Source organism: Empidonax traillii, unplaced genomic scaffold (assembly GCF_003031625.1).
Source record: "Empidonax traillii isolate 1590-97213 ecotype Southwest subspecies unplaced genomic scaffold, ASM303162v1 scaffold492:size733235, whole genome shotgun sequence".
Classification (NCBI taxonomy): domain Eukaryota; kingdom Metazoa; phylum Chordata; class Aves; order Passeriformes; family Tyrannidae; genus Empidonax; species Empidonax traillii.
This window is the reverse complement of record NW_020955685.1, coordinates 300,888-313,532: the sequence shown is the minus strand read 5'-3', so window position 1 is coordinate 313,532 and position 12,645 is coordinate 300,888. Positions and strand designations below refer to the sequence as shown.

General features: G+C 55.2%; 1 protein-coding gene across 3 annotated transcripts in view; it reads right to left on the bottom strand.

The window, feature by feature from the left end:
* Positions 1–3,332: 3,332 nt before the first annotated feature.
* MTMR4 (myotubularin related protein 4) overlaps positions 3,333–12,645 on the bottom strand; it is a 55,690-nt gene continuing 46,377 nt past the window's right edge. For all 3 annotated transcript variants that reach the window (XM_027896300.1, XM_027896301.1, XM_027896299.1), the window contains 11 exons: positions 12,131–12,327; positions 11,787–11,915; positions 10,678–10,789; positions 10,037–10,232; positions 9,387–9,572; positions 8,434–8,604; positions 8,176–8,330; positions 6,639–7,839; positions 6,256–6,366; positions 5,963–6,051; positions 3,333–5,576 (listed from right to left, as the gene is read on the bottom strand). In XM_027896300.1, coding sequence (XP_027752101.1) covers positions 5,399–5,576; positions 5,963–6,051; positions 6,256–6,366; positions 6,639–7,839; positions 8,176–8,330; positions 8,434–8,604; positions 9,387–9,572; positions 10,037–10,232; positions 10,678–10,789; positions 11,787–11,915; positions 12,131–12,327 — 2,725 coding nt within the window. In that variant the 3' untranslated portion in view covers positions 3,333–5,398. The remainder of the gene's footprint in view (positions 5,577–5,962; positions 6,052–6,255; positions 6,367–6,638; positions 7,840–8,175; positions 8,331–8,433; positions 8,605–9,386; positions 9,573–10,036; positions 10,233–10,677; positions 10,790–11,786; positions 11,916–12,130; positions 12,328–12,645) is intronic.

The following is a 12,645-nucleotide window of genomic DNA, read 5'->3' as shown; positions in this document are numbered from 1 at the left end:
TTTCCTGGGCAGGGAGATGCTCCAGTGCCCTCCTCATCCTCCCAGCCTGCGCTGGAGCCGCTGCAGGAGCTCCCTGTGCCTGCTGTGCTGAGGAGCCAGAGCTGGGCCCAGCCCTGCAGATGTGCCTGCCCAGGGCTGGCCAGAGGGGCAGGATCCCTCCCTGACCTGCTGGAAATGCTCTTCCTGATGTTCCCCAGGATCCCAATGGCCTTTTGGCCCCCAGGGCTCCCTGCCGGCTCAGGGACATTTTGTTATCCACCGGGACCCCCAGGTCCTTCTCCCAGAGCTGCTCTCCAGCAGGTTGACCCCAGCCTGGACGAGTGCCTGGGGTTATTCCTCCCCAGTTGCTGCATCAGCTGTGAGGAAGATGAGGGTTAACCCACGAGCAGGGAGTGGGGAGCAGGATGCTCTTCGGGAGCAGCCCTCGGTTCGGTCAGACTGAGCACTGTGAAACAAGATATTCACATCTTCCTTACATGACATCAACTACAGTGCTCTCAGACTGATAAACAATTTGTGGAATAATCCTCTCAGGGCTCAGGCTTGTCTTGGAAAACACAAATCCTCTCAGGGAGGGTTAAAAGAAAAAACACATGTTCTGGGGCTTTTCAACACTAATTTTTCTACTCAGCTCTCACCTACTCCATCAATCCCCTTTAAAAACTATCCAGCTTGTAATTATTTTTCAGGAGACAACTGGCAGGTCTCTTCTCCTTTGCATGACACTGACAGGACGTTCTTGTTGTCACTTCCCAGGACCCTCCTTTCACAGATTCCAGGGCTTGTGGAGCATCCCTGCTGAGAGCAGCAACATTCACCTGGCAGAGCTGGGCCAGCTCCACAGGGATCAGGTGAGATGTTCTCAGTGCAGACTGTTCTGTACCCTACAGGCAGTCTGACACATGAACCACACTCCCCACTCTCACTGGTAGCACATCCTTTCTCGTGGAGAACAACCTTTTCCTACACTGGGTGGCCTGAGCAGCCACCAGGACAGGTCACCTTCCTCCCTTAGGAAAATGCTGCTTTTCAAACCCCCCTGGCCCCCAGTGCTTCTCAAACCCACCCACCAACTCCTCGGGGCACCCTCAGTCCCACCACCCCTCAGCCCCCCAGTCCTCTCAGTCCCAACCTCCCCCAGCCCCCCCATCCCCTCAGCCCCCCAGTTCCCTCATCCCACCATCCCTCAGCATCCCTTGGGCTCTGCTCCCGGACAACAAGGACAGGAGCAGAGGAAACAGCCCCAAGTTGCACCAGGGGAGGTTTAGGTTGGATATTGGGGGAAATTCTTCACTGAAAGGGTTGTCAAACACAGGAACAAGCTGCCCAAGGCACAGGGGGAGTCCCCATCCCCGGAGGGGTTGAACAGACACGTGGATGTGGCACTTGTGGACCCTGGTTGGTGGTGGCTTTGGCAGTGCAGGGGGAACAACTGGACTTGATCTTGGTCTTTTCCAACCTGATTCTCTGATCCTAAAGCTGCATGAGTGGCCTAAGCTTTGTGTGACTGCAGCTGTGTGTTGCTTTAGGCAATTTTTTTTTGTTTGTTTGTTTCAAATGATGATGACTTTAAACACACTGGAGGCTGCCCAGAGCATCTTTTATATATGGATAATTTAGCACATAGATGTTTAGGAGGTATAGACACCCAAGGTCCCATAAACGAATGGCAGCACCCCAAATTCACTTCACAAACGGCCAGGATTTTGGGAGAGAAATGTACTGTCACTGAAAACTGCCTGGGCAGACACACCCCCCTCAGAAAGCTGCTCAGAAATCCTCCTTCCCTGCGTGTCTCACTTTGAACTGCCCAGAGTGACCCTTGCAGGGTTCACAAGGCCACACATCACCTTCCTCTTCCTCTTCTTCCTCCATATCCCTGACAGTTCTGACGTTATCAGTTACCACACCTGAATAACCCCAACCCCCCCCCAGCCTGACATGGCTTCTCACTGCACCCAAATGCTGTTTGTTTGCTCGCTGGCTGGTGAGATGCCGTGGCACATCGCACGCAGGTTGTTAATTCACTGGGAATTCCTGGCAGTTACTGCAGGCTTTGATCTCCCTGTCTGTGCTGGGTTCAGACCCATTTCAGCACAGATATCCATTACTGCGGGTTGAATGTGTTGGCAATGATGGTTTTATGTTCCTCAAGTGATAATTCCTCCCTCTGTGCTCAATAACCATGAGCTCTCAGTGCCCCTCACTGGCGTGACCAGCCTGACGTGACACCAGTCACAAGCGTCCCAGCAGCTTACTTACTACTTAATAAATGCTATTTGTAAGTAATAAAAGGTTATTTATAAGTAATAAATTATTATTTGTGGTTTAATTGGTGTGACTATTTGAGCAATGGTGAATGTTTCAAATTGCTCCTCACATTCCTAACATGACAAGGCCTTTGGGTACCACCTGTCTGAACTGCACCTGAGCTGAACTGTGGGAATCGTTCACCAGGGATCTGCTTCATTTCAAGGTCCCTGGATCTTTACACCGAGGACAGGATTTCTGGGAGATTCTCTTTGGTTCCATCACAAATGACACCTGACCTGCAGCACCATCCAGCACAACAGTCCCATCCACTGTCCAACCAACACCTACCTGGGAACAGGTGGTGGGAAAACATCAGTGAGGAGTGAGGGAATCATGGAACCCCAGAATGGTTTGGGTTGGAAAGGCCCTAAAGTCCATCTCATTCCAACCCCCTGCCATGGGCAGGGACACATTCCACTAGCCAAGGCTGCTCCAAGGCCCGTCCAACCCGGCCTTGGACACTTCCAGGGATCCAGGGGCAGCCACAGCTTCTCTGGGCAACCTGTGCCAGGGCCTGCCCACCCTCACAACCAAGAATTCCTTCCCAATATCCCATCTACCCCTGCCCTCTGGCAGTTTGAAGCCATTCCCTGTGTCCTGTCCCTCCAGGCCCTTCTAAACAATCTCTCTCCATCTTTCTTGTCAGCTCCCTTCAGGTACTGGAAGGCCACAGTCAGGTCACCCCAAAGCCTTCTCTTCTCCAGGCTGAACAATCCCAATTCTTTTAGCTTTTCCTCATAGGAGAGAATCCTGCCGAACATTTCTTCCTTAGAAAAGTAAAACCCCTCGTGGAGTTGTTATAGGAGAGGCTGGAAGGGGCTGGAATCCTGGGAAGCTGCAGGTTTGTTTGGAAGAGAGCAAAGGTGCCTTGTGTCCTACCCATGATTCTGCTCCTGAGAAGGGATATTAAATCCCTAACACACCTTCATCAAAGGAAAAGATAGTGAGTAACAGCCTGAAAACTACTGGGCACACAGACAGACTTCCTACAGAGGAATGAAGGCCCCAAACACAGCAGCACTAATATAGAGATTTTATTTCGACTGTATTGAGTTGTACAGCACATTTTGTTTGTCACAATGCCATCGAACTGATTGGAGAGTTTTTTTTTTGGCCAGCACATTGTGATGCTGAAAACTCACGAGAGCTAAAAGCAGTTTGGACTAATGGCCTGGACAGCAGGGCCAGGAGTACCTAGTTCTGGCTTCCTTATTGCTTGCAGTCACTCCAACACGTGCAAAACAGGAGCAAATCCAGTTTCTTCTGCCAGCCCAAATGGTCTGGCAATGACTGCAAGGTACAAGGTAGGGGAGAATCTGAAGCGAGGTGCCTTCTCTTCCCAAAGCCGTGTCGCTTGTTCCCAGTATGGAAAAGAAGCAGAGTCCAAGTAAAGTACAGGGTCTTCAGAGGATGAGCTTGCTTGCTGGGATTCACCAAACCAGAGGCTGACACGTCAAAGCGCAGGAAAGGGTCGTTATTCCATTCCCTCCGACGGAGATGGCAAACCATTACCAAAAAATCTGGGAGGTCACAACAGTGTGAAGTCCTTCACCTTGCTGGCAGACCAGTGTCCTCACAGGCCCTCCCTGCCACATACCGAGCCTCAGCTCCTGAGGTGCACAATGTACTGGCAAGAAAACCTGCATCTCTGCAGAGAAATGCCCTATTTTCAAACTCTTCTTCCTCGCTAACATCCACAGATGCCTCGCAGAGGAGGCAGGACAGATGTTCCCCGAGGGATCTAGAGATTACAAGCCCACTGAAGCCCACTTTCCAAACCTTTCTTCCTTTCTAAACCCAGTTCCTTGTCCTTAAAGATGAGTTGGGATTCCTGCTCTCGAATTCAAAGGAGAAGCAAGAGAGGCAATTACAAGTTGGCAACTCTGAACTTTGACCACTGTACAGGAGAGACAAAAAAAAGAAGTCAAATTCAAGAGGCATTTTAGGTAGCGCTGGGGCAAGTCAGAGAGATTGTTTCCACCACTGAACAGATGCCACACGTCATGGTTATCACTGGAGCTTGGCTGTACATCCTAAAGTGAAAAGCACAGACCGTAGTGTCTACGTCAGCCAGTCCTTCCCCACCCCTGTTTTGGTATCGATGCTTCATTCTCCCTTCTTCGGGTTACATTAAGTGCACAGAAATATATAGCAGCATTTGGACTGAAACCCTCACATACACCAGACAGCACATTCCAGGAGGTAAAACAACACATTATGGCCTATACCCTCAAGGTATCAAGTTTTCAGGATAAAGAGCAGTAGGAAGTGGAGAGCTGAGGGCAGAAAAGGGGAGGAGGAGCAACACAGGAACACGAGTTCTGTTTCCATGCCAGGAGAGGATCAGGGTGCCATTCCTGTGTTAGCACCAGGCTGTGACACGACCGCAGACAAAGCAGACGGGCAGAGCAGAAGTGAAAAGCCAATCTCCCGCCTCCCCACGGCGTGGGGGGCAGGGGCAAAGTCCAAAGTGTGCCCACCGATCCCAGCGGAGCCCCAAAACGGGCACAACCCGCTCGGCCCCCCCTCGCAGCCAGAATGAATTTCTCTCCAACGCCCGAAAGAAAATCAATTAGTGATGGCTCACGAGTCTTGTTCACCAAGCTGATCGCAAATCACGCTCATGGAAAGAGAATCTGCAGATCTGCTCCAGGCTGAGGCCCTTCCGACGCCCGCGGGCCCACCGGGAGCCTTGCCCCTCTTCCTTCTCGTACAGCAGCCTGCCTTTGGAGGGGGAGGTGGTTCTAAACATGCCTTTCTATTGCTCTGGGGGGGCTTTGCACAGGCAAGAGCTGTGAAAACGTTGCTTTCCAGCCCACAAAAGGGAGAGGTTGCGGCCCCCTCTTGGCCCTGGGTCGTCAGGACTGCAACGCACGGGCCCACCGGTGGGGAGTGGGGACACACCCCGTCCTCTCTGATCTGAGCTCCTCTGCTCCAGCCTGGCAGTGAGGCTGCTGCAGACAGTGCATTCGAGCTTGGTGTTCAAGTGTTGCACCAAAGGCCTTCACAGTTACCCTGGAGGCAGAGTCACCCTTCAAACCCACGAGAGAAAAGGCTGGGCTTAGACAGGTCCCTTGTCTGGCATTCAGCTGGAAGCTGTGGCAATGGGTTTCTTCAGATGTTGGCTCATGAGCTCCCTGGCACGAGACACTTGGATGTGGTCATAACAGGAGTTACAAACGAGGACAGGGTCGTACAACTGCTGATCAGGGATGGGCAGCTTCAGGTGGCAGCAATTAGCACAGAACACGTTGCCACAGTTCCTGTCAAGGAGAAAGAAAACCAGTGAGAAGAGAGCTGGGAACACCACAGCAGAACTTGCACAGAGGGCCCAGGGTGGGGTGAAGCTTTGGCCTGACTGAGGACTTGTAAATGTGTTTCTTATACCGTGGTCTGCCATGCAAGCAAACTGCTAGAGCTGAGAGGCACTCACGGGCATTGCTGCTCAAGAGAGGGATCAAAGGCCTTGGAAAAACAGAAACAAGAACAAAGAAGAAAGGAAATCTGCAGGGAACCGAAGAGGCCTGGCATAGAACAGAAAGACCTAAAACCTTCTGCTGGGAGCTGGAGGGAACAGAGACGGCAGAGGAGCGTTTTGTGGGCACCAGGCTGGGGAGGGGAGCAGAGCCAGAGCGCTGGGGTTGTTTACCTGCAGTGGTGCCTCCGCTTGGCCAGCCAGAACTCACAGTCGCAGTTAAAGCAGTGCGAGGCCATGTGGTCCGGAACCCACCGCGTCACCTGCGGAGACACCAGTCAGCTCCCAGTCTGGGACCCCCCAGCCACAGCTCTGCACAGCCCCAGGGTGGCTTTGGGACACCAGCAGCCAGAGGATAAGGAGCTGGGTGGCTGCTCTCTGCCTCGCTCTGTTGCTGTACCCGCCCCCGTCAGCTGCAAAGAAACGTTCCCTCCCACTGCATCCCAGCTCCGCAGCGGGGCACGTACCTCAGTCTCCTTCTTGTCCACAGGCTCCCAGCTCGCTTCTGACAAACAGTCCTCGCTGTGGTCAGAACAGAAATCCTCCGTGTCGCTGCCGTCCGACTCCTTCAAACATGTCTGCAAAACGAGACCAGCTCACCAACCCCGTCCACTCCAAATCCACTCCAGGGCATTCCCTGCTCCGTGCTGGTGAGGGGCACCTGGGTGGCTCCAGAGTGCCACCTCCATCAGTGTACAGGAGCTTGGCCCTCAAGCAGCAGAGATACCTCTGCACGGCATGAGGACAGGGACGGGAGGGGAACAGGGCTGGGGAAACACAGGAACAACCCCTCCCACCCCCTCCCGAGGGGCTGCGGGTGGAGGGGGCAGCGTGAGGGGTCAGTACTCACAAAGTCATCCTCGTAGTCCATGGGGGGCTCTGCCGGGGGGGCGCAGAAGTGGCGGATGTCCAGGCGCAGCTGCAGCTCCCGCACCTGCCGGCGCAGCTGCTCCACCTCCTGCTTGTAGCTGGCCTCGATCTGCCGCAGCCGGTGCTGGATCACGTCCGTGGGGAAGGGCAGCCCGTCGTCATCCAGGTACAGAGGAGGCACAGGGGAGGGGCATTTTGGTGGCATGTGCTTGGGGCCAGAGGCTTGTTTGAGGTGGCAGGGCAGCCACAAACGGCTGGGCTTCCCGAAGTGTGTGCCCACGTGGCCAGAGCAGGTCGAGGGCTTCCCGCCTTCCCTGGCAGGCCACGGGCCACTGAGGCACAGGCCTGGGGCACGCAGGGGTTTGCTGCTCAACCTCTTGCTGCAGCAGCCATAGGAGAGGAGGTGTCTGGGGGCAGGCTCCCCATTGGGGAGCGATGTCACCATGCCCTGAAAACTGTCCCAGTTGGACCCCAGGAAGGAGAACTCGCTGCTTTGGCTCTGGGAGATGGGTTTGCGCCATTGCTCCAGCGGGACCCTGCCCGGCCGGCTGGGCTCCTCGCAGGGCACGCTCCGCCCACCCTCAGCTCTGCCCTTGTCTGCACCTGGGCAGGGGATGCCCGGAGCAGGGCCTGGGATGTCCTGGGAAGGGGCACCTGGCGCCAGGGACTCCTGGCTGGGAATGTCTTGGCGGGTTGTGGTTCTCTTGGGGCAGCCTCCTCCGCTGGACACGGTGCCAGCAGCCTTCAAAGGCTCCTGGGGACGGGTTTCTAACTGCTTTCCAGAACCAGCAGAAACCTTGTCAACGTTTTCCTGTCCAGAAGGATTTGGAGCTGGTCCCGTGCCATCCAGTTCCACTGTGTGTGTTCCCTTTCCTGCCTCCACAGGGACGCTGCTGGCTGGCACAGCAGCCCTGCTGCCCGGCTGCCTGCTCTGCCCCTCCTGCTCAGCACGGCTGCTGCCTTGCAGGGGTGGGTTCTCCTCCTTCTCCTCCACCTGCCGTGCCTCTCCTGTGGCCACCACAGCACCGTCAGCCCCCTCGGTGGCAGCATGTCGGGCTTCCAGGCCCACCCGGACCTCCTGGCAGTGGTTGTTCAGGTTGGGATCACTGGATGTGCGGGTCAGCGGGCTGCTGGAGTCACAGGCTGAGAGCAGGTCATCCATAGAGCGTGTCTTTGGTAATCTAGAACCCCAAAGCAAAGCAAATCTCACAACAAAGCCCCCGAAACTTCCCCAGTTTCAGTGAAACCTGAGACAAGGAAAAGGGAAATGTTCCAAATAATCACAGCTTGTGGGCAGGGGCGGTGCAGCCGCATGAGCCAAAATGCACAACGCTACAGTGTGGCCTCTGCTGTCTGCCTCTGAGGTGCAGCAGGGAGCTGCACACCTCCTTCTCCAGGTGGCTGGCACGCTGCTCTGGTTCCCACAGGGAACATGAGCATAGGTCAACCCGAGGAACTACAGGGAGGGAAGGTCTGCGGGTAGGCAGCAATCCGGGCCTGGAGCATTAGGCTCTTACCTGTCCAAACACCTGCCGCTGAACTCCTGGCTCTGAGACCCGGGGGGCATGTAGATGTCCATGTCCTCCTGTCCCAGAGGATGTGGTGAGGAGGCTGGGAGGTACACGGCTGTCCAGAGGTGCAGCGCACGCACGTGGCACACGGGGTGGAGCACCTGTGACAACCGCCTCGGTCAGACACGAGTGTGAAAAGAAACCCCTCCAGACCCTCCCTGGGGCCTGGCAGGGGGAAGAACCTGGGCCAGGAGTTCTGCTGACCTGCTCAGAGCCTGGCATGTAGAGAAGGTTGTGGAAGTTCTTGTTGCCGGCCCGCAGGAGGGACCACACGGAGCAGGTGCGCTTGTAGATGTTGTGCATCTCCCGCTCGCAGGGGCTGTTCCCCAGGAAGGTCCCGTAGAGGCAGGAGTACGTGTGCTGCACCAGCTTCACCTGGGGTATGGAAGGGACAACATCAGGGAATGGGGCCTCCTGTCCACAGGGGACACGTCTTCCTCTCCTCTGGGATGGCTCGTGCACTGCCGATCCCATTGGTGACCCCACTGCTATCCTCGCTTCCACACAAAGCAGGACAGGGACAGTACAGGGATCACCTGGATTGAAGTGAAAGCAACACTCAACTGACACCAAACCCATCCCTCTATAACCCTCACCTGCATTATTTGATACGCTAAAGATTAGTTTTTCCCTAATTTAATTTTTTTGAAATGTTTCAGACTTATACAGCTCTGAGATATGCAAATCAAACCAGTGGTTTGATCAGTGCTGGCATCTGAATTCCCTGGGCTGGAAAGAGACCTGAAGAAGGGGTTCAGGGAAACCAGGGAATCTAAACCCTTTAGCATGGGCCTGTTCATGGGGGAAGGCTTTTAAATAAAAGAGGAGAGATTTAGATCAGATGTTGGGGAGAAATTCTCCCCTGTGAGGGTGGGGAGGTCCTGGCACAAGTGTCCCAGAGAAGCTGTGGCTGCCCCATCCCTGGAAGTGTCCAAGGCCAAGGTTGGACGGGGCTTAGAACATGGCAGGGTGGTTGAAACAAGATGATCTTTAAGGACCCTTTCAACCCAAATTCTGGGATTCCATGATCACTGCACAATCTCCTGAGTTCTGCAGATTTGTTTTCTTTCCACCCCAATACTGTTAAAACATCATGACCTTCCCTCTGCCTCTGCTCACATCTGGGATAAAGACACGTTTGCATGTGTATTTCTTACCAAAAAAGCTTCATTAAATTCAAAGAGGCAGGGAAATTGCTTCAGAAGCTGATGAACAGCATCCAGCCACTGGAGGAAAACCGGGCACTGTTCGTTCTGATCTTCCACCTTCTCCTGGTGCCCACAGCGATCCCCAAACTTGTGCCCAAAATCCAGCCAGTCTGACTCAACCAGCACCTGGAAACCCTGTGAGTAAAAGAGAAAAACAACTGCAGAGGCTTTGCTGAGGGCACGTAACAGGACAAGGCAAGGCCCATCCACCAGGAAACTCAGGATTGGGAAGAGCTGGGAAGGAGGCTGCAGCAGTGGTTGGTTTGGGAGAAAAGCTCCCTGAGTGTCAGGGGTTTCCAGACACAAAGTAACAGTTATTTCTATCCAATAACCAGCTTGGAGAACTAAGAGTAGGGAAGCAGCTGAACCTTGAGCACAGGATGTTATTTCCCACAGCACTTCCCCAGGCTGGGCAGAGCAGTGAGGAACAGTTCACCCAAAACAGGCAGGAAGAGAAGAGGGAAAACCCAACACCCACAACAGTAGCTTGGAAATGCCATTAAACTCGTTCCCAAATGTGACCCTGCTCCTTTCCACAGGGACTCTGAGCCAAAAGCTGTCTTTGAGCAGACATGAACTGCAGCAGAGCACAGTCTTACCTCCATGGTCCTGTAGTAAGGGTCCAGGAGAATCTTTGCCAGTGCCACAATCTGCGGGGTCCTGTCCCAGCCGTCGGAGCAGTGAACCAGCACCGGGCGCCCTTCCCTGTCAACAGCACTGGAGACCAGCACTGCTGCCTTCAGCATCACAGACAGGTGCTGCAGCCACTTGGTGCTCTCCAGGGCTGAAAGCCAGCTGGAAGAGGAAAAAAACAGCAGGAAAAAAAAAAAAAAAAAAGGTTGTTTAGTTCTCCCTTAAAAAAAAAAATCAAATCTATCTTTGGTCCTTTTGGAATCCTCAGTGGAAATCAGTCTTTTCTAAAACATGTCCCAGAGGAGCCAGGCAGCCTGGGAAGAAGGGCAAAGAATTCAATCCCTAATTTAATTTTTCTAAAACACAGCCATCTTTTAGAAACCCTCAGGGGACACACACAGAACCAAGTGGCACCAAGGCAGGGCCACAATCCCTCTCGGAATTATGGATCAAAATGAGCAGCATTCAGGCACTGTGAGCACTTTCCTATCCCTCCATTTTCGGACATAGAAACCTCGGATGGGAAAACAGAGAAAGGAAGGAAAAAACCCCCCAGAACGATGACAGATACGGCAACATCAAAACCAGCGAGGGAACAGTCACTCACTTGCTGGGGTCTGGCACCTGACTGCAGACAGCACGGAGATACTGGAAACTGTTCCGGATGGAGTGGATGTTGGCCATGCCCATGAACACGACTTCACAGTTTGGGTAATACTCTGACAGGAGAGACAGGAACATTCAGAGAGAGTCACAGCAGTTACAGAATATTCTGAGTGGGAAAGGACCTAAAAGGATCATCGAGTCCAACTCTGCTGCCACCACAGCAACTGCCTCCACACCCTCAGTGCAGCTGTCCCCCCCCACACACCATTTCTGGTCTTCACAGAGTCACTAAGGTTGGGAAAGACCTCCAAGATCAAGTCCAACTGTTCCCCCAGCACTGCCAAGGCCACCCCTAACCCATGTCCCCAAGTGCCACATCCACATGTCTGTTAAATCCCTCCAGGGATGGGGACTCCCCCACTGCCCTGGGCAGCTGTGCCAGGGCCTGACAACCCTTTGGGTGAAGAAATTTTCCCAGTAACAGTAACTAGCACAACTTGAGGCTGTTTCCTCTGGTCCCAACCCTTGTTCCCTGGGAGCAGAGCCTGACCCCCTGAGCCTCCTTTTCTCCAGGCTGAGCCCCCCCAGCTCCCTCAGCTGCTCCTGCTACTCCAGCCCCTTCCCAGCTCTGTTCTCTTCCCTGGACATGTTCCAGCCCCTCAATGCAGTGAGGGACCCAGAAGTGACCCCAGGATTCAAGATGTCTCAGCAGTGCCAGCACAGGGGGACAGTCACTGCCCTGGTCCTGCTGCCACACCATGGCTGGGACAGCCCAGGTGCCTTTGGCCTCTTGCCCACCTGGGCACACCTGGGCTCATGTTCCACTGCTGTCATCCAGCACCTCCAGGTCCTTTCCCAGCTTTCCAGTCCCTCTGCCCCAGGCCTGGAATGTTCATGGGGTTGTTGTGACCCAAGTGCAGAACAGGGAGCTTGGCCCTGTTGAACTTCCTACCGTTGGCCTTGACCTATTGATCCAGCCCTTCCAGATCCCTCTGTAGGAACGTGATCCCAGAGCCCAGGTACTAAAACGCTGACCCGAGCCCCAGCTGTGCTCTAGGACCCACCACAAGGCAGGTGCAAGAGGAAGGTGCTGTGGGATGTGCTCGGTACCTTCACACTCGCAGCCGCCTCCCTTGGCTCTGTTGGCCACGGCTGCGGTGTAGGACCTGGCGTCGAGGATCAGCAGCTTCTGAGGGGTCCCCGCGTTCTCCACGCCCGAACAGGCCGTCAGGGACGAGTCTGCTGGGACAGACACGGACTGAGCTCCTGATACCCCCCTCCCTGCCTCCCACAGCCACCGCGAGCGATCCCGGGGACACACGGCACGACAGGGTCCCAGGTTTCCCACCCGGCTAAAGGCGGAGCTCGCAGTGGGAGCAGCGTGGGGGTGCTGGGAGCTCAAATCCCCCCGGTTTGGGAGTGTGTGGGAGCGCGGGAGGGCGGGGTTGCCTCACCGAAGTCGGCGTCACAGGCCTCGCTGCCGTCGCTGCTCCCGGCGTGCGGTGCCGCGCCGGCCGCCTTGGCCCCGGGGTTCAAGGCACAGGCTTTGGCGATGGACGTCACCAGGTACTCGTCGTCGGCGTTGCGCCAGCCCCACCAGCTGATCTCGGGCTGGCTGCACCGCGCGATCACCGCCCCGTTGCGCACGTGTCTGCGGGGGAAGGGGAGACTGAGGAACCCTCCGAGAGGGAAGGGAAAAGCCAGGAAATGTGCCCCATGCACAGCCAGCACCTGAGAGACCTCCTGGCTGCAGCTGTTTTGTCTGCTGCGCTGACTGAGCGGCAGAGGAGGGGCAGGACTGAGCTCTGCTCTGGGGGGAGCAGGGACAGCCCCCAGGGAATGGCTGGAGCTGTGTCAGGGCAGGCTCAGGGTGGATCTCAGCCAAAGGTTCTTCCCCCAGAGGGTGGTTGGCACTGAACAGGCTCCCCAGGGCAGTGGGCACAGCCCCAAGGCTGCCAGAGCTGCAGGA